General features: G+C 46.0%; 1 protein-coding gene across 2 annotated transcripts in view; it reads left to right on the forward strand.

Moving 5' to 3' along the window:
* LOC124020544 (zeta-sarcoglycan) overlaps positions 1-23,283 on the forward strand; it is a 139,940-nt gene that overhangs the window by 107,802 nt on the left and 8,855 nt on the right. For both annotated transcript variants that reach the window (XM_046335780.1, XM_046335779.1), the window contains one exon: positions 7,155-7,278. In XM_046335780.1, coding sequence (XP_046191736.1) covers positions 7,155-7,278 — 124 coding nt within the window. The remainder of the gene's footprint in view (positions 1-7,154; positions 7,279-23,283) is intronic.

Consider the following 23,283-nt stretch of genomic DNA (forward strand, 5'->3'; position numbering starts at 1 on the left):
CAGGGTTGAGACCAAGGGCCGGTGTTGAATGCTGAGCTGTAGTCAATGAACAGCATTCTTACATAGATATTCCTCTTGTCCAGATGGGATAGGGCAGTGTGCAGTAGTGTTCATGGTGTTAGTAACTTCGGGGCCTAGTTATTGACTCAAATCCTAACTGGAGTTTCACAGGCATACACTGGCAAATCTCCAATTGCTACAGATCTCAAGTTATGGGCAGACTCCTAACTGAATGCCTGAGTTCTTCCTACCCTCGTTTTAATGCCATGCTATTGATAACTTTAGAAAGTGAAATGACCACTTCAGATAGGAGGGGATACCAATCCAGCCTCACATAGCAGAATATCCACCCTAGAATATCCACCCTAGATTATCCTTACTACCATAAACCTACTGGCCCCAGTTATGATGCTTCAGAGTGGTTTTAATACCTCCTGTTAACCCACCAACCACTTCAGCTGGAAGTGGATCTATGAATCCGGCCTCACACAGCAGAATATCCACCCTATCCATCGTCTCCTATAGCGTATAGACTCACTCCAGTGGTGGGCTGCATGGGCCAGATTGACTGAGCGCCCCAGAAGCCTGAACCATTGATTTCTTGTGAAGCCTGCACTGATTTAGCTAGCGGCCTTTCTGGCGTTATGTGTCGTTTCACTTCAACCTGGGACTGAGCCTGGGACTGAGCCTGGGACTGAGCCTGGAACTGAGCCTGGGACTGCAGGTGTTACTGCCACTGGGTGGAGGAGAGGGGCCTTGTGCTGTCTTCACAAATACCTTACATCTGACCCAGCATTTTATTTATTGTGCTGAGTGAGGGAATGTCGGACGTTTCCCCTCCACCACGTGAGACCAGGGAAAGAGGCAATGACACTGTATGTGGAACAATATGTCACATTGTTACGGCTCCCCATCATCTCTCTCTCTCTGTTTCTCTGTCTCTCTCACACATCTAGCACAGATAGAATAATGTGAGGAGCTCCCTCATCATCTCTCTCTCTGTTTCTCTGTCTCTCTCACACATCGAGCACAGATTTATGTGAGGACCACACTCGTATTACCCATTTTATCTCTCTCTCTTTCGCTCTCTTTCTCCCTCCCCCATGTCGCTCTCTCTCTTTTGAAATGTCACATCACCTCAAAAGCGCCTGACGTTTCAGTCCCTCTCCAAGAAAAGTGATCCTCTCCTTTCCTCCTCTCCTTTCCTCCTTTCCTTTCCTATCCTCTCCTTTCCTCATTTCCTCTCATTTCCTCTCCTTTCCTCTCTTTTCCTCCTTTCCTCTCCTTTCCTCTCCTTTCCTCTTTTCCTCTCCTTTCCTCTTTTCCTCTCCTTTCCTCATTTCCTCTCTTTTCCTACTGTCCTCATTTTCTCCCTCTCTTTTATCTTGTCTTTAAGGGAAGTGTTTTCATCAATACTTTTAGACTACCTGACAGGCATTTCAGGCAGACGAACAATGGTGTTTCTTCTCCTAGCAGGAGGCAGTATGAGTCAACATATGGTCGCTCAGAGGGGTGGCATGCAGTAGTACAACAGATTCCATCAAGCTTGGATGAAATGGGAGATAAAACCACATATAGATTATTTCTCGATTTATTTTTCTTTTACCCAATTCAAAAAGACTTGTATTTCCAGCTCATCAAATATGAAGCATATGTTTCTCCTGACCACATGACTGACTGGATGTAATGGATGTGCAGACTTTTGTTCAGGCCCTGCCCTAAAACACTAATTATGGTTCAGGCTGTTTGTGATTGGACTATTTGGATAAGGTTGGTTAATGCTGGGCAGGAACAAAAGCCTGCACACCGAGTAACTGCAAACCCCTGGTCTAATGTGGTCCAGTTTACCGGACACTGATTAAACCTATTCCTGAACTAAAAAGGAATAGAGAATCTCTAGGTTCAGAGAACCTGCCCTAAAAGCCTAGCTGGTCTATGTTGAACGAGGTGTAGGGATGAAATATTCTGCTAACTTTCCCAAAATTCTAAAGTTTTCCAGAAATATTCCACAGAGATTTCTGGAAAAACTGGGAATTTTGGGAAAGTTACTGCAATTTTCCAACCCTAAAGGTGTCTAAGTCTGGCTGCTCACATATCAGCTTGTTATTCTAACTCTCACCCTACTAGTTCCACTTCAATACATCTGTTTGTTTTCACCCCGGGACATGTTAGCCTCTCACAGCGGTCTGTGGTAGGCCACTTTTACTGGCACTCCGCTTTGAGCCACTCACACTCTCAGCAGGGAGCCCCAGTGCACCATGGGAAGTTAAAGAGCTGCTTGTGCCTTGTTCTGATTGTGTTGCTAGCCGTGTAAGAACTGCTGTTCTCAGAGCGTAGCCTGGAGTTTCAGTTGCTGGTTTGTACTGGATTTGATTGGTACGGTGTCCATATTAGGATGAGAAGTATGGGGTCCATATTAGGACAGCCAGATGAGGATGTTTTATGTAAATGTGACGAGAGACTGACTGGAAGCTTTTGTGTAATAAAATAGTATTTAACTACTGCTTTGAGGGTGTGTATACACTATTTATACACAAATATGTAGACAACCCTTTCAAAGTAGCAGATTTGGCTATTTCAGCAAAGTCCGATGCTGAAAGGTGTATAAAGTTCAGCCCACAGCCATGCAATCTCCATAGACAAACATTGGCAGTAGAATGGCCTTACTGAAGAGCTCAGTGATTACTACTTTGAGGGTGTATATGTGTTGTCTCTCTCTCTCTTTGTTCTTCTCTCTTTCTCTTTCCGCAAACACGGCAAAAAGTTCTGACACACATCCGTCGGGTACGTCACGTCAGCGACCCGGGCAGAAACGAAGGACGGACCCCAGTCTTTTCACTATTGATTCAATTATCACCGATGGGATGCATGGAGCCATGAAATTACATTTTCATGAAATTAAAATCCCAAAATTCCCAGGGTCTCACTGCCATTTGCAATTTCCCGGGCTGCATTTCACAGCCGCAGACGGGCAGGACGCAAATGTCTTTTTTTACTTTGTCATTTTTCGACCCAACCTAAGGATTTGTCAGGGAATCTACTGTAGTTAGTAGTATGTTATACTGGATGGATCATGGTTGGAAACAGGATCACGGTGCATTAGTTTGTAAATGTGAAGATGGAGAAGCCTTGAAACACCTTCAGGTGACCTCCCTGCTGCTCTTGCCTTGCGGGCTCACACATACAGAGTCTCACACATACAGAGTCTCACACATACAGAGTCTCACACATACAGAGTCTCACACATACAGAGTCTCACACATACAGAGTCTCACACATACAGAGGCTCACACATACAGAGGCTCACACATACAGAGGCTCACACATACAGAGTCTCACACATACAGAGTCTCACACATACAGAGTCTCACACATACAGAGTCTCACACATACAGAGTCTCACACATACAGAGTCTCACACATACAGAGTCTCACACATACAGAGTCTCACACATACAGAGTCTCACACATTCAATCAATCCCTATACCAGTCTGCTGTTCCCACATGCTTCAAGAGGGCCACCATTGTTCCTGTTCCCAAGAAAGCTAAGGTAACTGAGCTAAACGACTACCGCCCCGTAGCACTCACTTCCGTCATCATGAAGTGCTTTGAGAGACTAGTCAAGGACCATATCACCTCCACCCTACCTGACACCCTAGACCCACTCCAATTTGCTTACCGCCCAAATAGGTCCACAGACGATGCAATCTCAACCACACTGCACACTGCCCTAACCCACCTGGACAAGAGGAATACCTATGTGAGAATGCTGTTCATCGACTACAGCTCGGCATTCAACACCATAGTACCCTCCAAGCTCGTCATCAAGCTCGAGACCCTGGGTCTCGACCCCGCCCTGTGCAACTGGGTACTGGACTTCCTGACGGGCCGCCCCCAGGTGGTGAGGGTAGGCAACAACATCTCCTCCCCGCTGATCCTCAACACGGGGGCCCCACAAGGGTGCGTTCTGAGCCCTCTCCTGTACTCCCTGTTCACCCACGACTGCGTGGCCAAGCACGCCTCCAACTCAATCATCAAGTTTGCGGACGACACAACAGTGGTAGGCTTGATTACCAACAACGACGAGACGGCCTACAGGGAGGAGGTGAGGGCCCTCGGAGTGTGGTGTCAGGAAAATAACCTCACACTCAACGTCAACAAAACTAAGGAGATGATTGTGGACTTCAGGAAACAGCAGAGGGAACACCCCCCTATCCACATCGATGGAACAGTAGTGGAGAGGGTAGCTAGTTTTAAGTTCCTCGGCATAGACATCACAGACAAACTGAATTGGTCCACTCACACTGACAGCGTCGTGAAGAAGGCGCAGCAGTGCCTATTCAACCTCAGGAGGCTGAAGAAATTCGGCTTGTCACCAAAAGCACTCACAAACTTCTACAGATGCACAATCGAGAGCATCCTGGCGGGCTGTATCACCGCCTGGTACGGCAACTGCTCCGCCCTCAACCGTAAGGCTCTCCAGAGGGTAGTGAGGACTGCACAACGCATCACCAGGGGCAAACTACCTGCCCTCCAGGACACCTACACCACCCGTTGTTACATGAAGGCCATAAAGATCATCAAGGACATCAACCACCCGAACCACTGCCTGTTCACCCCGCTATCATCCAGAAGGCGAGGTCAGTATAGGTGCATCAAAGCTGGGACCGAGAGACTGAAAAACAGCTTCTATCTCAAGGCCATCAGACTGTTAAACAGCCACAACTAACATTGAGTGGCTGCTGCCAACACACTGTCATTGACACTGACCCAACTCCAGCCATTTTAATAATGGGAATTGATGGGAAATGATGTAAATATATCACTAGCCACTTTAAACAATGCTACCTTATATAATGTTACTTACCCTACATTATTCATCTCATATGCATATGTATATACTGTACTCTACATCATCGACTGCATCCTTATGTAACACATGTATCACTAGCCACTTTAACTATGCCACTTTGTTTACTTTGTCTACATACTCATCTCATATGTATATACTGTACTCGATACCATCTACTGTATGCTGCTCTGTACCATCACTCATTCATATATCCTTATGTACATGTTCCTTATCCTCTTACACTGTGTATAAGACAGTAGTTTTGGAATTGTTAGTTAGATTACTTGTTGGTTATCACTGCATTGTCGGAACTAGAAGCACAAGCATTTCGCTACACTCGCATTTAACATCTGCTAACCATGTGTATGTGACAAATACAATTTGATTTGATTTGATTTGACATACAGAGTCTCACACATACAGAGTCTCACACATACAGAGTCTCACACATACAGAGTCTCACACCTGCCTACACACTATTTTACACCTGACTGGCATTCGGCATTTAAGTGCTCTGAGTTTTACGAAATGCAACATTTACTTTTCAGTGATCAGAACCCCCACCCTCCATGTACCCATATACTCCATTACCCATAGTTCCGAGTCATCCCCCTTACCTGTCTCTCTGTGACAAGTGTTGTGAGTTGTATAACTTTTACAACCCAGTTGAAGGCTCTCACCTGCTCTTTTCCTCTGGGAGATTCATGGAGCGAGTTTAGCCCGGGATATAACTTCTCTTGGAGATGGGGACTTCAAAAAAGTAGTCACAAAAGTCACAGAGGCTTGAAAATGTCATTTTCCAACCATTTCTCATGGTTCAAGTCGGCTCACTCTTCCTGCCAGACGACACCTTTGTATCGCTCGGCGCTCTCTGACACTTCAAATGATTTATGTCGCCCCGCCCGGCGACACAGAAGGGTGATGGGGGGGTTTTTTTGACCGAAAAGGTCATGGGTTCAGATCTCAAATGGTAACATGGCGATGCGGCATCAGGGCCATTAAAGGACAAAGGTCAAGGTGAATGTCAAGCTATATATACGCCTGGAAAACATCTAACTTATATTGTGACTGAAACCTCCATGGAGAAAGTTCTGAGTTTTTCTGACTATGGTATCTGTCTGTCACACCCTCCCTCACTACCTTACAATGTGTATGCACCAGAACTATTATTACATTACCTCCCCCTCCGTTCCCCCCGGAGCTTTTAGAAGTTGTCAAATGAAGACGATAACTGTGTTGATGCATTCCCTCGTTGCCTATCTCTGTCATGTTATAAACAACATGTCCGCCGCATAAAACAAGCCTTGGCGGACGGCGTTGAAGGTCAAGGCGGATCTCCTCGCCGGCGAGAAGGAACGCAGGAAGGCGGCTCCTGCATGATAATGAACTGGACCGATAAGACCTACAGTCTCTGACTCGGGTGTCTTTTCATATAAAGAATCACCACCAAGGCCCTGGCTTTCTGGATGGATGGAAACTTTTTACGTTTTCTTTTTTTTTGGTCTCCGAATCACCAGGCGGAACAGCAGCCGGAGCAGCAACAGAAAATCAATGACCTGATTGAATTCCTCTTTTAAAACGGCCGAAAGGACCAGAGCTATTCATAGATATTGTATGATATCCTGACTGTGTAAGAGAAAGAGGCTGTGAGGGGTTTTTTGCAGAGAAGTTGGAAGGAGGGATCGTTAAGTCAATATATTCATTTCTGTCAGGTGGTTAATTATCCGAGGCCTGTTTCACCAGCTAACCTGATGGACCAGTGGACCAGATGACCGCTCAGTCCACAGGGAGACTTCCTATCCAGGCTTCCGTGTGTGTGTGTGTGTGTGTGTGTGTGTGTGTGTGTGTGTGTGTGTGTGTGTGTGTGTGTGTGTGTGTGTGTGTGTGTGTGTGTGTGTGTGTGTGTGTGTGTGTGTGTGTGTGTGTGTGTGTGTGTGTGTGTGTGTGTGTGTGTGTGTGTGTGTGTGTGTGTGTGTGTGTGTGTGTGTGTGTGTGCCTGTGTTTGACAGAGAGAGAGAGGAATAGTGAGAAAAGATGTGTACTAATGTGCCTGTGTATCACTTCGTGTCCCCCCTCCCTTTCACACCACAGTCCAATCAAATCCTCTCAGCTAGATCTGTGTTATAGTTTTTAAAGAAATGCTGCTTTAAAAGAAGTTTCAGTCCAGTTATTTTTTCAGATCGGCGACTTACATTCTAATTGTACACTGTGTTTTCATTATTGATCCTTCAAGTCACCCATGCTTTGAATCTAAAGTGATTCGTTGTCTAATTGAATCCCTGGATGTCTGGTTCTCTGCAGGCTGGAGTCTCCCACCAGGACCCTGAGTCTGGAGGCTCCCAGAGGGGTGGAGGTCAACGCCGGGGTGGGCGACTTCAAGGCCTCCTGCCGGAAAGACCTGTTGCTCCAGTCGTCAGAAGGAGAGGTGAGAGGGGGGAGACGGGGGTCAGGTTGAAGTGTGTTGGGGTGGATGTGTTGTTGGGGTGTGTGTGTGTTTTAGGAGGGCTACAATACTGATGCTAGTAGCAGGAGTTCATTAAGTGTCTTATTAACCTAACGAGCTCCATCAATCAGCGCAACCTTGTCCAGCTTTGTTCTCCTCTCCATTTATTTGGGGGAGAGATGTGACCTCATTAACGCTGCAGTCATGATGAGGTGCCTGTTATCTGTCTGTCTCTCTGTCTCTGTCTGTCTGCTCTTCGGTCTGTGGCCCAGCGCGCTGTCGAGACTTCCCTGGAGCGAACCTTGTCATTAGCTCTGTAATTAACTCGGAAATACAAGCTGTGTTCTCCAAGACTGTGATAGTTTGATAGCATGGAACAGTAGGAGGAAAAATAACTATGTCAGTTCTGACTTATTTGTCGCCTTCTTCTTTTTAAAGCGTATTTTTCAGGGGGGGGGGGTTGGGAAGAGCCTTTCGTCTCATAGTAAATCTTAGTGGCATTTAGAAGGTAACTTACTCCTAAAGCACCACTTCAATCTCTATTAGACTTCCTTGTTGCTATGACCCATAGTGCATCCTGGGCAGGTGAGAGGTCACAGGTTAGAGGCCAGTGTGATACGTAGATGCCCCCCCCCCCTCCATAGAGTTAGATAGGGTCTCGTATCCTGTCTTTTCAATGTCCACGTCTACTTCAGGAAGTGCACCCTCTATCCAACTCCATGATGTCCCCTCTCCCTTCGTGTTGTTTGCATGCTAAGCACAATGGCCGCTGCTGAAGTGGAACTGGTTTGTGTGACTGGTCCTAAACAACTCAGGCGTTGTCAGACTTTCAGAGTCCGTCTCCCTGCTGTTACAGGATCACCTTTAAATGAACCCTAGCTGGTTCCCAAGATGTGTCCCACTCTCCTTTCAGCTCCAGGCCCCCAGCCTGGCTTTAGTAACTACACCCGCTATTTAATTAACTTCCAACATCCCCGGTAATAGATCATTGTATATCGTCACTTAAATATAAAAAGGCATTTTTTCTAATTTCTCCTCTTCCCTTCTTCTTTTTCATCTCTTGCCTGTATAGGAGATGTCGAAAGAAATGCACACCTGTTTAGGCTAGTGGAGTAGAACATTTGAAAAAGAAAAGGAGAGCCTCACACTCTAGGAGCTCAGATGTAATCATTTAATAACTCAATATGTTTAGACAAGCGGTCTTCATCAGGGTCTGTCTGTCTTCATCAGGGTCTGTCTGTCTTCATCAGGGTCTGTCTGTCTTCATCGGGGTCTGTCTGTCTTCATCGGGGTCTGTCTGTCTTCATCAGGGTCTGTCTGTCTTCATCGGGGTCTGTCTGTCTTCATCAGGGTCTGTCTGTCTTCATCAGGGTCTGTCTGTCTTCATCAGGGTCTGTCTGTCTTCATCAGGGTCTACCTTTAGAGGTAGATCTGTCTGTCTTCATCAGGGTCTGTCTGTCTTCATCAGGGTGTGTCTGTCTTCATCAGGGTCTACCATTAGAGGTAGATCTGTCTGTCTTCATCAGGGCCTACCATTAGAGGTAGATCTGTCTGTCTTCATCAGGGTCTGTCTGTCTTCATCAGGGTCTACCATTAGAGGTAGATCTGTCTGTCTTCATCAGGGTCTGTCTGTCTTCATCAGGGTCTACCATTAGAGGTAGATCTGTCTGTCTTCATCAGGGTCTACCATTAGAGGTAGATCTGTCTGTCTTCATCAGGGTCTACCTTTAGAGGTAGATCTGTCTGTCTTCATCAGGGTCTGTCTGTCTTCATCAGGGTGTGTCTGTCTTCATCAGGGTCTACCATTAGAGGTAGATCTGTCTGTCTTCATCAGGGCCTACCATTAGAGGTAGATCTGTCTGTCTTCATCAGGGTCTGTCTGTCTTCATCAGGGTCTGTCTGTCTTCATCAGGGTCTACCATTAGAGGTAGATCTGTCTGTCTTCATCAGGGTCTGTCTGTCTTCATCAGGGTCTGTCTGTCTTCATCAGGGTCTGTCTGTCTTCATCAGGGTCTACCATTAGAGGTAGATCTGTCTGTCTTCATCAGGGTCTGTCTTCATCAGGGTCTGTCTGTCTTCATCAGGGTCTGTCTGTCTTCATCAGGGTTTGTCTGTCTTCATCAGGGTCTACCTTTAGAGGTAGATCTGTCTGTCTTCATCAGGGTCTGTCTGTCTTCATCAGGGTTTGTCTGTCTTCATCAGGGTCTACCTTTAGAGGTAGATCTGTCTGTCTTCATCAGGGTCTGTCTGTCTTCATCAAGGTCTGTCTGTCTTCATCAGGGTCTGTCTGTCTTCATCAGGGTCTACCATTAGAGGTAGATCTGTCTGTCTTCATCAGGGTCTGTCTGTCTTCATCAGGGTCTACCATTATAGGTAGATCTGTCTGTCTTCATCAGGGTCTACCTTTAGAGGTAGATCTGTCTGTCTTCATCAGGGTCTGTCTGTCTTCATCAGGGTGTGTCTGTCTTCATCAGGGTCTACCATTAGAGGTAGATCTGTCTGTCTTCATTAGGGCCTACCATTAGAAGTAGATCTGTCTGTCTTCATCAGGGTCTGTCTGTCTTCATCAGGGTCTACCATTAGAGGTAGATCTGTCTGTCTTCATCAGGGTCTGTCTTCATCAGGGTCTGTCTGTCTTCATCAGGGTTTGTCTGTCTTCATCAGGGTTTGTCTGTCTTCATCAGGGTCTACCTTTAGAGGTAGATCTGTCTGTCTTCATCAGGGTCTGTCTGTCTTCATCAGGGTTTGTCTGTCTTCATCAGGGTCTACCTTTAGAGGTAGATCTGTCTGTCTTCATCAGGGTCTGTCTGTCTTCATCAAGGTCTGTCTGTCTTCATCAGGGTCTGTCTGTCTTCATCAGGGTCTACCATTAGAGGTAGATCTGTCTGTCTTCATCAGGGTCTGTCTGTCTTCATCAGGGTCTGTCTGTCTTCATCAAGGTCTGTCTGTCTTCATCAGGGTCTGTTTGTCTTCATCAGGGTCTACCATTAGAGGTAGATCTGTCTGTCTTCATCAGGGTCTGTCTGTCTTCATCAGGGTCTACCATTAGAGGTAGATCTGTCTGTCTTCATCAGGGTCTGTCTGTCTTCATCAGGGTCTACCATTAGAGGTAGATATGTCTGTCTTCATCAGGGTCTACCATTAGAGGTAGATCTGTCTGTCTTCATCAGGGTCTGTCTGTCTTCATCAGGGTCTGTCTGTCTTCATCAAGGTCTGTCTGTCTTCATCAGGGTCTGTTTGTCTTCATCAGGGTCTACCATTAGAGGTAGATCTGTCTGTCTTCATCAGGGTCTACCTTTAGAGGTAGATCTGTCTGTCTTCATCAGGGTCTGTCTGTCTTCATCAGGGTGTGTCTGTCTTCATCAGGGTCTACCATTAGAGGTAGATCTGTCTGTCTTCATTATGGCCTACCATTAGAAGTAGATCTGTCTGTCTTCATCAGGGTCTGTCTGTCTTCATCAGGGTCTACCATTAGAGGTAGATCTGGTCTGTCTTCATCAGGGTCTGTCTTCATCAGGGTCTGTCTGTCTTCATCAGGGTTTGTCTGTCTTCATCAGGGTCTACCTTTAGAGGTAGATCTGTCTGTCTTCATCAGGGTCTGTCTGTCTTCATCAAGGTCTGTCTGTCTTCATCAGGGTCTGTCTGTCTTCATCAGGGTCTACCATTAGAGGTAGATCTGTCTGTCTTCATCAGGGTCTGTCTGTCTTCATCAGGGTCTGTCTGTCTTCATCAAGGTCTGTCTGTCTTCATCAGGGTCTGTTTGTCTTCATCAGGGTCTACCATTAGAGGTAGATCTGTCTGTCTTCATCAGGGTCTGTCTGTCTTCATCAGGGTCTACCATTAGAGGTAGATCTGTCTGTCTTCATCAGGGTCTGTCTGTCTTCATCAGGGTCTACCATTAGAGGTAGATATGTCTGTCTTCATCAGGGTCTACCATTAGAGGTAGATCTGTCTGTCTTCATCAGGGTCTGTCTGTCTTCATCAGGGTCTGTCTGTCTTCATCAAGGTCTGTCTGTCTTCATCAGGGTCTGTTTGTCTTCATCAGGGTCTACCATTAGAGGTAGATCTGTCTGTCTTCATCAGGGTCTACCTTTAGAGGTAGATCTGTCTGTCTTCATCAGGGTCTGTCTGTCTTCATCAGGGTGTGTCTGTCTTCATCAGGGTCTACCATTAGAGGTAGATCTGTCTGTCTTCATTATGGCCTACCATTAGAAGTAGATCTGTCTGTCTTCATCAGGGTCTGTCTGTCTTCATCAGGGTCTACCATTAGAGGTAGATCTGTCTGTCTTCATCAGGGTCTGTCTTCATCAGGATCTGTCTGTCTTCATCAGGGTTTGTCTGTCTTCATCAGGGTTTGTCTGTCTTCATCAGGGTCTACCTTTAGAGGTAGATCTGTCTGTCTTCATCAGGGTCTGTCTGTCTTCATCAGGGTTTGTCTGTCTTCATCAGGGTCTACCTTTAGAGGTAGATCTGTCTGTCTTCATCAGGGTCTGTCTGTCTTCATCAAGGTCTGTCTGTCTTCATCAGGGTCTGTCTGTCTTCATCAGGGTCTACCATTAGAGGTAGATATGTCTGTCTTCATCAGGGTCTGTCTGTCTTCATCAGGGTCTACCATTAGAGGTAGATCTGTCTGTCTTCATCAGGGTCTGTCTGTCTTCATCAGGGTCTACCATTAGAGGTAGATATGTCTGTCTTCATCAGGGTCTACCATTAGAGGTAGATCTGTCTGTCTTCATCAGGGTCTACCATTAGAGGTAGGACAATGTCCTGAAGAGGAGAAGAGACGATCATAGAGAGTGTAAGACGAGCACTAGACACTTGACACAAACCGTTGTCGGCAAACCGTGGGCTTTGACGCACAACGAGGGGTGTTATGAAACAGATGGACCTCTCTGTAGCCTTAGTGTGACGGAGTTCTGTCAGTCTTTGTGCGCCGTGACACCCAGTGACACGTCCTGACCTTCCTGTCTTCGTCCCGCATCGACTTCCTCCCTCATCAGTCCAGCCTTGGCGGCCACACAAGTTACAACTTATGTGCCTCTATGAGGAAGTTGGGGAACACAGCCAATTAGATTTATTGCTCCTACTTTCCTCTCTCTTTCTTTTTCATTCTCAATTATTCCTCGTGTGACCGAGGACGTTGACAGAAGAAGAGGGAGAAGAGGAGAAAATAGATGTCTCTGTCAATTTGGAAGGGAACGCAAACCACATCGGACACCGGGGCTTAACGCGAAATCGATGTTGTCAGCAGCTGGCACTTAGAGGAGCTACATTCAAGTTGAAAAACTTTGGAGAGCCTGGAATTAAATCCAAATGGGTTCGGGTTCCCGATTCGGGAACATCTTATCGCCTTCTCCGGGATTTCCATTAAAATCAGAGGGAATGAGACTTGACAGAGTCCTCTCGCTCTCCTCTAGTCCCGAGGCCTACTCACTCGCTCTGCTTGTCTCGCTCTCTTTATCTCTCTCTCTATCTCTCTTTCTCTCATCCCAAGGCCTACTCACTCTATCTTTCTCTCGCTCTCTCTCTCTCTCTCTCTCTCTCTCTCTCTCTCTCTCTCTCTCTCTCTCTCTCTCTCTCTCTCTCTCTCTCTCTCTCTGTCTCTCTCTCTCTCTCTCTCTCTCTCTCTCTCTCTCTCTCTCTCTCTCTCTCTCTCTCTCTCTCTCTCTCTCTCTCTCTCTCTCTCTTTCTCTCATCCCAAGGCCTACTCACTCTATCTTTCTCTCTCTCTCTCTCACTCTCTTTCTCTCATCCCAAGGCCTACTCACTCTATCTTTCTCTCGCTCTCTCTCTCTCTCTCTCTCTCTCTCTCTCTCTCTCTCTCTCTCTCTCTCTCTCTCATCCCTAGGTCTCCTTACTCTCCCTTTCTCAACTCTCTCTCTCAGCTCTCCATGTCTCTCTCTCTCAATTTCAATAGAATTCTCTCTCTCATTCAGCTCCCCATGTCTCACATGTAAATGGAAAAGAGCAGGCAGGTACTGAAATGACATCTTGAAGCCTCCTATTGGCCCAAAGCCTTTGACTGTCTCTTTTTTTATTGTCCATTAGTGCCATTCAACTTTAAGAGCGGAATATCGTAAAGTTCAATTGCCCTCATTCAACCTATTTAGAGAATGGCTAAGTAGTAATAGAAAGAATGCAGTGTAGGTTAAGTGGGAGTTATTCTGAGCTTCTTAGCCTTTTAGCCACTGCTAAAGCTGCTCTGAAGTGGACGCTTAGAACTGCTTCCTGTCTCAACTATGTTTGTTGTTGTGGTGGTGGTAACTCACTTCCTCCCGCCGTTCCTTCTCTTTCTCCTCTTCCTCCTCTTCTCCCTCTTTCTCCTCCACCTACTCATCATCAGTCACAACTCTGAAACCTGAGTAGAAACCTACTTCTCATATCTAGTATGCAACATTTGACTGAAATCTGTCATGATCAACCCATATTTTCTCTGACTTTACAGTAAGACATTGAAGGCAGCCGTAATGGCACTTTCAACCAGGGCCCAACTAAATACACCTGTACACATGTAACCACAGAGCTAAGGTGACAAACTAGCACGGGTAAGCCATATATGGTCTTACAGTATGTCTAATTTGTTTGAATAAAGATCCAGGCTGCCTCCCAAAGGTTTGCTTTTACAGGCATTTCGCTACACCCGCAATAACATCTGCTAAACACATGTATGTGACCAATAACATTTGATTTGATTTGATGTCACCCTATTCCCTATTTGGTGCACTACTTTTGACCAGGTGCCATACAGTAGCTCTGGTCAAAAGTAGTGCACTATAAAGGGAATAGGGCGCCATTTGAGACGTACCCAGATAATGTTTTCTCTAGCGTTTAGGAACAGAACTACAGTCTGACTGTAGTTGAGATAGATAGTTGAGAAATAATGGGAAAATCTGTCAAAATGGCAACCAACATAACTAGAGTACCCTACAGTCCCTTCAGAAAGTATTCTTACCCATTGACTTGTTCCACATTTGTGACTGGCCGGCGCGATTCGGTCTTATGTAGCAACATTTTTTACATTGGATAAAAGTAGAGACTCAGAACTAGACAATGGTATGAAATTTGATAAACTTGTAACCTCACTTTTGACAAAATGACCCTTGAATGTTTTGGTGAGTACTGCAGAGCTCTTCGTTGTCTCCACTCAACACACCCTCTTAAGCTTTAGCTCCACCCATCTCTTTAAGGATTCACGTGAGGCTATGTACTAAACAACCAAACATTTCAAGAATAAAGGCTGGTTTATACCACCGGTCTGTTTGTAATTGTAATCTGGAGTGCCAGAGCGTGCTCTGGGCATTCATAAACTCAGAGCATTGTCAGATTGTCCGTTTAAAGTCAGAGCGTTTGTCTCTCGGAGCTTTCAGAGTGCACACTGGATGCTCTGGCTGAGGAGTAGGGTAGATCTGAGCGTTCTGATCTAACAACAGCAGTCATGCACCCAAGATAATGTTGGCTAACTTGCTAGCTACTTCCTGACACAAATGAGAGAACGGCTCACTCATTTTACTCACCCTAGCAGAGCTGTTTGGGATGTTTTTATGTTATCAGAGCATTGGTGACTGCAACGGTGCTGCTGGCAACAATTTAATTACGCTTTTTTGCCAACGTTTACTGACACCGGCCGTATTCAACAGGTTTGTAAATTCGGCTGTTATTCTGCGCTCTGGAAAACTCAGACGAGAGTCCTCTGAAATCGGAGTACATAGACATAGTCAGTTGTCGCAGTGACGTCATGAACATTCTATTGAAATAGTTGCCACAGCATTCAAACGAGGCTGCAATGAAAACTAATGGGACTGTAGCGACTGTGTTGGCAACAAAATCCGGGGTGTGAACTAAGTTTCAATTCAGCATTGATTGACGTGATAATGGACTAATAATATTCGAGAAAGGATGAAAAAACTGACCCCTCTTTTCTCCATCTCATTGGCTATCATTCTCCAATTCCACTGATTTCAAAGCTCTGTCCTCCAGAACGTGGAGAGCAACACCTATGCTGTTCTACTACGTGATATCTATCAAAAAGCCGCGTTAGAATGGATTACCAACACATACTGAACAGCTCATATTATAGACAGAAGTGGCAGACCAATATGGCAGACCAATACATACTCATCTCTCGGCATATCCAGCCCACTAATTATCTCAGCCAATCATGGCTAGCGGGAAGGTTTCTGACTTTTTCCGTGGCTAAACCAACTAGGCTCGTAATTGAACAATTGTATTCGTATTCACAGATGGTATACACGTTTGTTATTAAGGCACATATAAGTTCACATGTTCCAGAAGGCATTTCTGCCAAAAAAACGCATTTACTTTCAAATGGCGCTCCTGTGTAGTAGTGATGCCTGTGTTTAGCTCTATTCCATTTTTTTGTATCCTAAAAAACGTCCTAGTTCTTGCAGATGACAAGCATATCCATAACATGATGTAGCCACCACCATGCTTGAACATATGAAGAGTGGTACTCAGTGATGGGGTTGAGTTGGATTGTCTCCAAACATAAAGCTTTGTATTCAGGACAAAAAGTTCAAGTTCATTTCTTTGCCACCTTTTTTGCAGTTTTCCTTTAGTGCCTTGTTGCAAACAGGATGCATGTTCTGGAATATGTTTTATTCTGTACAGGCTTCCTTCATTTCACGTCATTTAGGTTAGTATTGTGGGGTAACTACAATGTTGTTGATCCATCCTCAGTTTTCTCCTATCACAGCCATTAAAATCTGTAACTGTTTTAAAGTCTCCATTGGCCTCATGGTGAAAGTCCCTGAGTGGTTTCCTTCCACTCCGGCAACTGAGTTAGTAAGGACGCCTGTATCTTGGTAGTGACTGAGCGTTCACCCTCTGAATGGCACACGTACACAATCCATGTCTCAATTGTCTCAAGGCTTAAAAATCCTTCTTTAACCTGCCTCCTCCCCTTCATCTACACTGATTGAAGGGGATTTAACAAGTGACATCATCAAGGGATCATAGCTTTCCCCTGGATTCACCTGGTCAGTCCATGTCATGGAGAGAGCAGGTGTTCCTAATGTTTTGTACACTCAGTGTATAGTCGTTTTGCCCCAGTTGTATGTAGGCTGAATGAATCCTAACTTGAGATGAATGTCAAGTGGGAATTTCTGTATTTTCATGAAAAATGTAGTTTAGCCCACACATATCTGATGTTATGATTCACATACTCTTCCACTCTAAATTGATTTGATCTAACTTCTGTGATCTTTCTCTCTCTTGCTCTCTCTTTCTTGCTGTTTCTCGCTCACACACACACACACACACACACACACACACACACACACACACACACACACACACACACACACACACACACACACACACACACACACACACACACACACACACACACACACACACACACACACACACACACACACACCAACCTGTCCCCTTTCCCTCATATAAAACTTTGCCTTCACACTATTTTACTTAACTTTCAGGGCTAAATTAGGCAAAAACAAGTTTTGAGGATAAACAGAGATGGCTCTTGAGACTCTTGAGATGAGGACATCATTGGTGTTGCGGAGAGGGAAAGGAACATTAAACTCACAAGAGGGTTCGTCAGAGCTCTCCCCAACAGGCCCCCAGGTGCTGTGATTGCAGCATGCATCTTATCAGCATAAAATAACCTTAACACAATTTAAAGGAGGAGATTTCTTTCTGGTTCGATTAAATCCCCCCTCTCTTCATTAGCCTACTGCTCTATTGGCTCTGGGGTATTGGAATGAATCATCAATTATATCCCTGCACTTTTTTAATACCATTTATAATTCATGAATTAGCTCTGTTTTAATTTTGCAACGATTCAAAAGGGCGTCTTTGTGTGTTTGTTGACTGAGGGTGTTGTTGCATGTGTTGATGGTGTGTGTGTGTGTGTGTGTGTGTGTGTGTGTGTGTGTGTGTGTGTGTGTGTGTGTGTGTGTGTGTGTGTGTGTGTGTGTGTGTGTGTGTGTGTGTGTGTGTGTGTGTGTGTGTGTGTGTGTGTGTGTGTGTGTGTGTGTGTGTGTGTGTGTGTGTGTGTGATGTTGTGGAATGTGTTGAGTGTGATGTTGTGGAATGTGCGTGTGTGTGTGTGTTGAGTTGAGATGAGTTGATGGTGTGTGTATGATGGTGTGTGATGGTGTGGTATGTGTTGATGGTGTGTGATGTTGTTGTGTGTGATGGTGTGTGGCATGTGTTGATGGTGTGTGTTGATGCTACTAGGGACCAGAATCATTTGAAGAGGAAAAACTCCTGGGCCATGTTATAGCCTGGAGTTATATCATCTCATTCAGCTACAAGTAGGGACCAGAATAATTTGGAGAGGAAAAACTCCTGACCCTAGTTATAGCCTGGGGTTATATCATATAATTCAGCAACAAGTAGGGACCAGAATCATTTGGAGAGGAAAAACTCCTGGCCCTTTAAAAAAAAAACTATTTGCACTCACAGTATCGTTATGTCCCAAATGGTACTCTATTCCCTATATAGTGTACTACTTTTGACTAGGGCCATATGGGGAATAGGGTGCCAATGGTCTTTCCAGTGGCGCTGGTCCACATTTGTATCAGTGTGATTAATGGGACATTGTCTGAGTCAATGGAAACACTAGCTCCTCTCCATCCACTTCTTCCCATTTCCTCCATTGTCATGTGACATTCTTATGTAGGCTCATTCTGGGAGGGTAATGGACTGTGTAATGCACTCAGATGGTCCTAGTCATTTGTACCACCACCGTGATGTGTGTGTGTGTGCCTGTGTGTGTCTGTGTGCCTGCATGCTTGTGCACTCCCAGGCATCACCTCCGCAAAGGCACCACTTGCGTCCTTCAACTCCCCCTTCCTCCCATCCCCCCTGCCGACATGCTGAGACACTAAAAGGGTTTCGGTTCAGGATACCTTCCTCCTCCTCTCTTCTCCCCCCTCCTCTTCCCTCTCTCTCTCTCTTCTCCCCCCTCCTCTTCCCTCTCTCTCTCTTCTCCCCCTCCTCTTCCCTCTCTCTCTCTCTCTTCTCCCCCTCCTCTTCCTCTCTCTCTCTCTCTCCCCCTCCTCTTCCCTCTCTCTCTCCTCTCCCCCTCTCTTCCCTCTCTCTCTCTCTTCTCCCCCTCTCTCTCTCTCTCCCCCTCCTCTTCCCCTCTCTCTCTTCTCCCTCCTCTTCCCCCCTCTCTCTTCCCCCTCCTCTCTCTCTCTCTTCTCCCCCTCCTCTTCCCTCTCTCTCTCTCTCTCCCCCTCCTCTTCCCTCTCTCTCTCTCTTCTCCCCCTCCTCTTCCCTCTCTCTCTCTCTTCTCCCCCTCCTCTTCCCCCTCTCTCTCTCTCTCTCCCCCTCCTCTTCCCCTCTCTCTCTCTTCTCCCCCTCCTCTTCCTCTCTCTCTCTCTTCTCCCCCTCCTCTTCCCTCTCTCTCTCTCTTCTCCCCCTCCTCTTCCCTCTCTCTCTCTCTTCTCCCCCTCCTCTTCCCTCTCTCTCTCTTCTCCCCCCTCCTCTTCCCTCTCTCTCTCTCCTCCCCCTCCTCTTCCCTCTCTCTCTCTCTCTCCCTCCTCTTCCCTCTCTCTCTCTTCTCCCCCTCCTCTTCCCTCTCTCTCTCTCTCTCCCCCTCCCCTCTTCTTCCCCTCCTCTCTCTCTCTCTCTCCCCCTCCTCTCCCCCCCTCTCTCTCTCTCTTCTCCCCCTCCTCTTCCCCTCTCTCTCTCTCTCCCCCTCTCCTCTCCTCTCCCCCCTCTCTCTCTCTCTCTCTCTTCTCCCCCTCCTCTTCCTCTCTCTCTCTCTTCTCCCCCTCCTCTTCCCTCTCCTCTCTCTTCTCCCCCTCCTCTCTTCTCCCCCTCCTCTTCCCTCTCTCTCTCTCTTCTCCCCCTCCTCTTCCCTCTCTCTCTCTCTTCTCCCCCTCCTCTTCCCTCTCTCTCTCTCTTCTCCCCCTCCTCTTCCCTCTCTCTCTCTCTTCTCCCCCTCCTCTTCCCTCTCTCTCTCTTCTCCCCCTCCTCTTCCCTCTCTCTCCTCTTCTCCCCCTCCTCTTCCCTCTCTCTCTCTTCTCCCCTCCCTCTCCTCTCTCTCTTCTCTCTCTTCTCTCTCTTCCCCCTCCTCTTCCCCCCCCCCTCCTCTTCCCTCTCTCTCTCTCTTCTCCCCCCTCCTCTTCCCTCTCTCTCTCTCTTCTCCAGCTGCGTCGGGAGAAATCATCCATGAAAAATGTTTTGACCGCCTATAATTGCCCGTCCCTACTCATTCAGGGTAGGAAGGAGGGGGGGTAGGCTAAGGAAGCTAGCATCTTCCCATAAACATGATGTGGAGGGGCTGCTAGCACTGCGCTAGCTGCTGTGACAAGGACTAATACTTACAGACACTTTCATTTGGGATGTGTGTCAACTCTAATCCTTTTATAAGCTGGCCCAAATGGTTTCTGCTCCTCTCTTCCTCCGTTTCCTTCTTTTTCAGTTTCCTATCTCTCCTTTTTGGGGTTATGGTATGATGACAGTGCAATATTAGGTGTTATTTGAGGTTTGTTGTTCCATTGTGGGTTGTTGTTGCTATGGAGAGGAGGTCCTGGGGAATCTGATTGGTTTAGAAACCCCCCGGTGCCAGTGATCTCTCCTCCCATAGGTAGAAAGGGCAGAGAGAGTAATTTCCCCTATCATGGAACAATATGCTAAAATCAAATCTCCCTGGAGTGTAATATCTAATACACAAACGCTATATATATCAAATAAAATTGTATTGGTCACATACACATGGTTAGCAGATGTTATTACGAGTGTAGGGAAATGCTTATGCTTCTAGATCTGACAGTGCAGCAGCATCTAACACAACCTAATATCTAACAAATTCCACAACAAAACCTAATACACACAATCTAAACCCAGCAAAAAAAGAAAATTCCCTTTTTCAGGAACCTGTCTTTCAAGGATAATATCGTAAAACTCCAAATAACTTCACAGATCTTCATTGTAAAGGGTTTAAACATTTAAACATGCTTGTTCAATGAGCCATAAACAATGAATGAACATGCACCTGTGGAATGGTCGTTAAGACAACAACAACTTACAGACGGTAGGCAATTAAGGTCACAGTTATGAAAACTTAGAGCACTAAAGAGGCCTTTATACTGACTCTGAAAAACACCAAAAGAAAAATGCCCAGGGTCCCTGCTCATCTGCGTGAACGTGCCTTAGGCATGCTGCAAGGAGGCATGAAGACTGCAGATGTGGCCAGGGCAATAAATGACAATGTCCATACTGTGAGACGCCTAAGACAGCGCTACAGGGAGACAGGATGCACAGGATCGGTACATCCGAACATCACACCTGCGGGACAGGTACAGGATAGCAACAACAACTGCCTGTGATACACCAGGAATGCACAATCCCTCCATCAGTGCTCAGACTGTCCGCAATCGGTTGAGAGAGGCTGGACTGATGGCTTGTAGGCCTTGTAAGGCAGGTCCTCACCAGTCTTCACCAACAACAATGTTGCCTATGGGCACAAACCCAATGTCGCTGGACCAAACAGGACTGGCAAAAAGTGCTCTTTACTGACGAGTCATGGTTTTATCTCACCAGGCGTGATGGTTGGATTCACGTTTATACCGAGGCCTGTACTCTGGAGCGGGATCGATTTGGAGGTGGAGGTTTCGTCATGGTCTGGGGCGGTGTGTCACAGCATCATCTCGTTCTGTGTGTGATTTCCTGCAAGACAGGAATGTCAGTATTCTGCCATGGCCAGCAACGAGCCAGGATCTCTGGGAGGGCTAGGGCCATTCCCCCCAGAAATGTACGGGAACTTGCAGGTGCCTTGGTGGAAGAGTTGGATAACATCTCACAGCAAGAACTGGCAAATCTGGTGGAGTCCATGAGGAGGAGATGCACTACAGTACTTAATGCAGCTGGTGGCCACACCAGATACTGACTGTTACTTTTGATTTTGACCCCCCCTTTGCTCAGGGACACATTATTCCATTCCTGTTAGTCACATGTCTGTGGGACTTGTTCAGTTTGTCTCAATTGTTGAATCTTGTTATGTTCATACAAATATTTACACATGTTAAGTTTGCTGAAAAGTTTGCTGAAAAAAACTCAGTTGACAGTGAGAGGACGTTTCTTTTTTTTGCTGAGTTTAGTAGAGGTATAAAATATAAGGATGAGCAGTGATAAAGCGGCTAAGATGGAATAGATGATAAAGAATAGATTCATATGATACGGTATAAAGTATATACATATGAGATGAGTAATGCGAGAAACGTAAACGTTCTTAAAGTGACTTGTGTTCCATTTATTAAAGTGGCCAATGATATCAAATCTGTAGGTAGGCAGCCGCCTCTCAGTGCTAGTGATGGCTGTTTAACAAACTGATGGCCTTGAGATAGAAGCTGTTTTTCAGTCTCTTGGTCCCAGCTTTGATGCACCTGGTGGTTATCAAGGACACCTTGATGATCTTTTTGGCCTTCCTGTGACATCGGGTGCTGTAGGTGTCCTGGAGGGCAGATAGTTTGCCCCCGGTGATGCGTTGTGCAGACCGCACCACCCTCTGGAGAGCCTTGCTTTTGAGGGCGGTGCAATTGCTGTACCAAGCCATGATAAAGCCTGACAGGATGCTCTCAATTGTGCATCTGTAAAAGTTTGTGAGGGTTTTTGGTGACAAGCCACATTTATTCAGCCTCCTGAGGTTGAAGAGGCGTTGTTGCGCCTTCTTCACCACACTGTCGGTGTGGGTGGACCATTTTAGTTTGTCGGTGATATGTACACTGAGGAACTTAACACTTTCCACCTTCTCCACTGCTGTTCCATCGATGTGGATGGGGGGGGTGCTCCCTTTGCTGTTTCCTGATGTCCACGATCATCTCTTTTGTTTTGCTGACATTGAGTGAGAGGTTATTTTACTGACACCACACTCCCAGGGCCATCACCTCCTCCCTGTAGGCCGTCTCGTCGTTGTTGGTAATCAAGCCTACCACTGTAGTGTCGTCTGCAAACTTTATGATTTGAGATGGAGGTGTGAATGGCCACGCGGTCGTGGGTGAACAGGGGGTACAGGAGGGGGCTGAGAACACAGCCTTGTGGGACCCCTGTGTTGAGGATCAGCGGGGTGGTGATGTTGTTTCCTACCTTCACCACCTGGGGGCGGCCCATCTGGAAGTCCAGGACCCAGCTGCACAGGATGGCGTTGACACCCAGGGTCTCAAACTTAATGTTGAGTTTGGAGGGAACTATGGTGTTGAATGCTGAGCTGTAGTCAATGAACAGCATTCTTATTGTACGTAGGTATTCCTCTTGTTCAGATGGGATAGGGCAGTGTGCAGTGTGATGGCGATTGCATCGTCTGTGGACCTTTTGGGGTGGTAAGCAAATTAGAGTGTGTCTAGAATAACAGGTAGGGTGGAGGTGATATGATCCTTGACTAGGGCTGCGCGATATGGGCAAAATATTATTACAAAATTGGATGGTATGACGGTATTTGACGGTGTTTTTAGTTTTTGAATAATTTAAGTTTTATATTTGCTTTGAGTAGTGAGTGATCCTTGCGTGGCACCACATACATTCAAATTGATTTCATTGAGTATTTTTCCATTCTGATTGTTTATACTGTTCAAATCAACTTTTATCATTTCTGCATTTCTTGCAATCAATTGCAGTGGTGGGAAAAGTACCCAATTGTCATCCTTGGACAAAAGTAAAGATACGTTAATAGAAAATGACTCAAGTAAATGTGAAAGTCACCCAGTAAAATATTACTTGAGTAAAAGTCTAAAAGTATTTGGTTTTAAATATACTTAAGTATCAAAACTAAATGTAATTGCGAAAATAAACTTAAGTATCTAAATTAAAAGTATAAATCATTTCAAATTCCTTATATTAAGGAAACCAGATGGCACCATTTCAAAAAATAATAATTTACGGATAGCCAGGGGCACACTCCAACACTCAGACATAATTTGCGTATAGCCAGGGGCACACTCCAACACTCAGACATAATTTACAGATAGCCAGGGGCACACACCAACACTCAGACAT

The sequence above is a fragment of the Oncorhynchus gorbuscha genome, unplaced genomic scaffold, assembly GCF_021184085.1.
Source record: "Oncorhynchus gorbuscha isolate QuinsamMale2020 ecotype Even-year unplaced genomic scaffold, OgorEven_v1.0 Un_scaffold_851, whole genome shotgun sequence".
Lineage (NCBI taxonomy): Eukaryota > Metazoa > Chordata > Actinopteri > Salmoniformes > Salmonidae > Oncorhynchus > Oncorhynchus gorbuscha.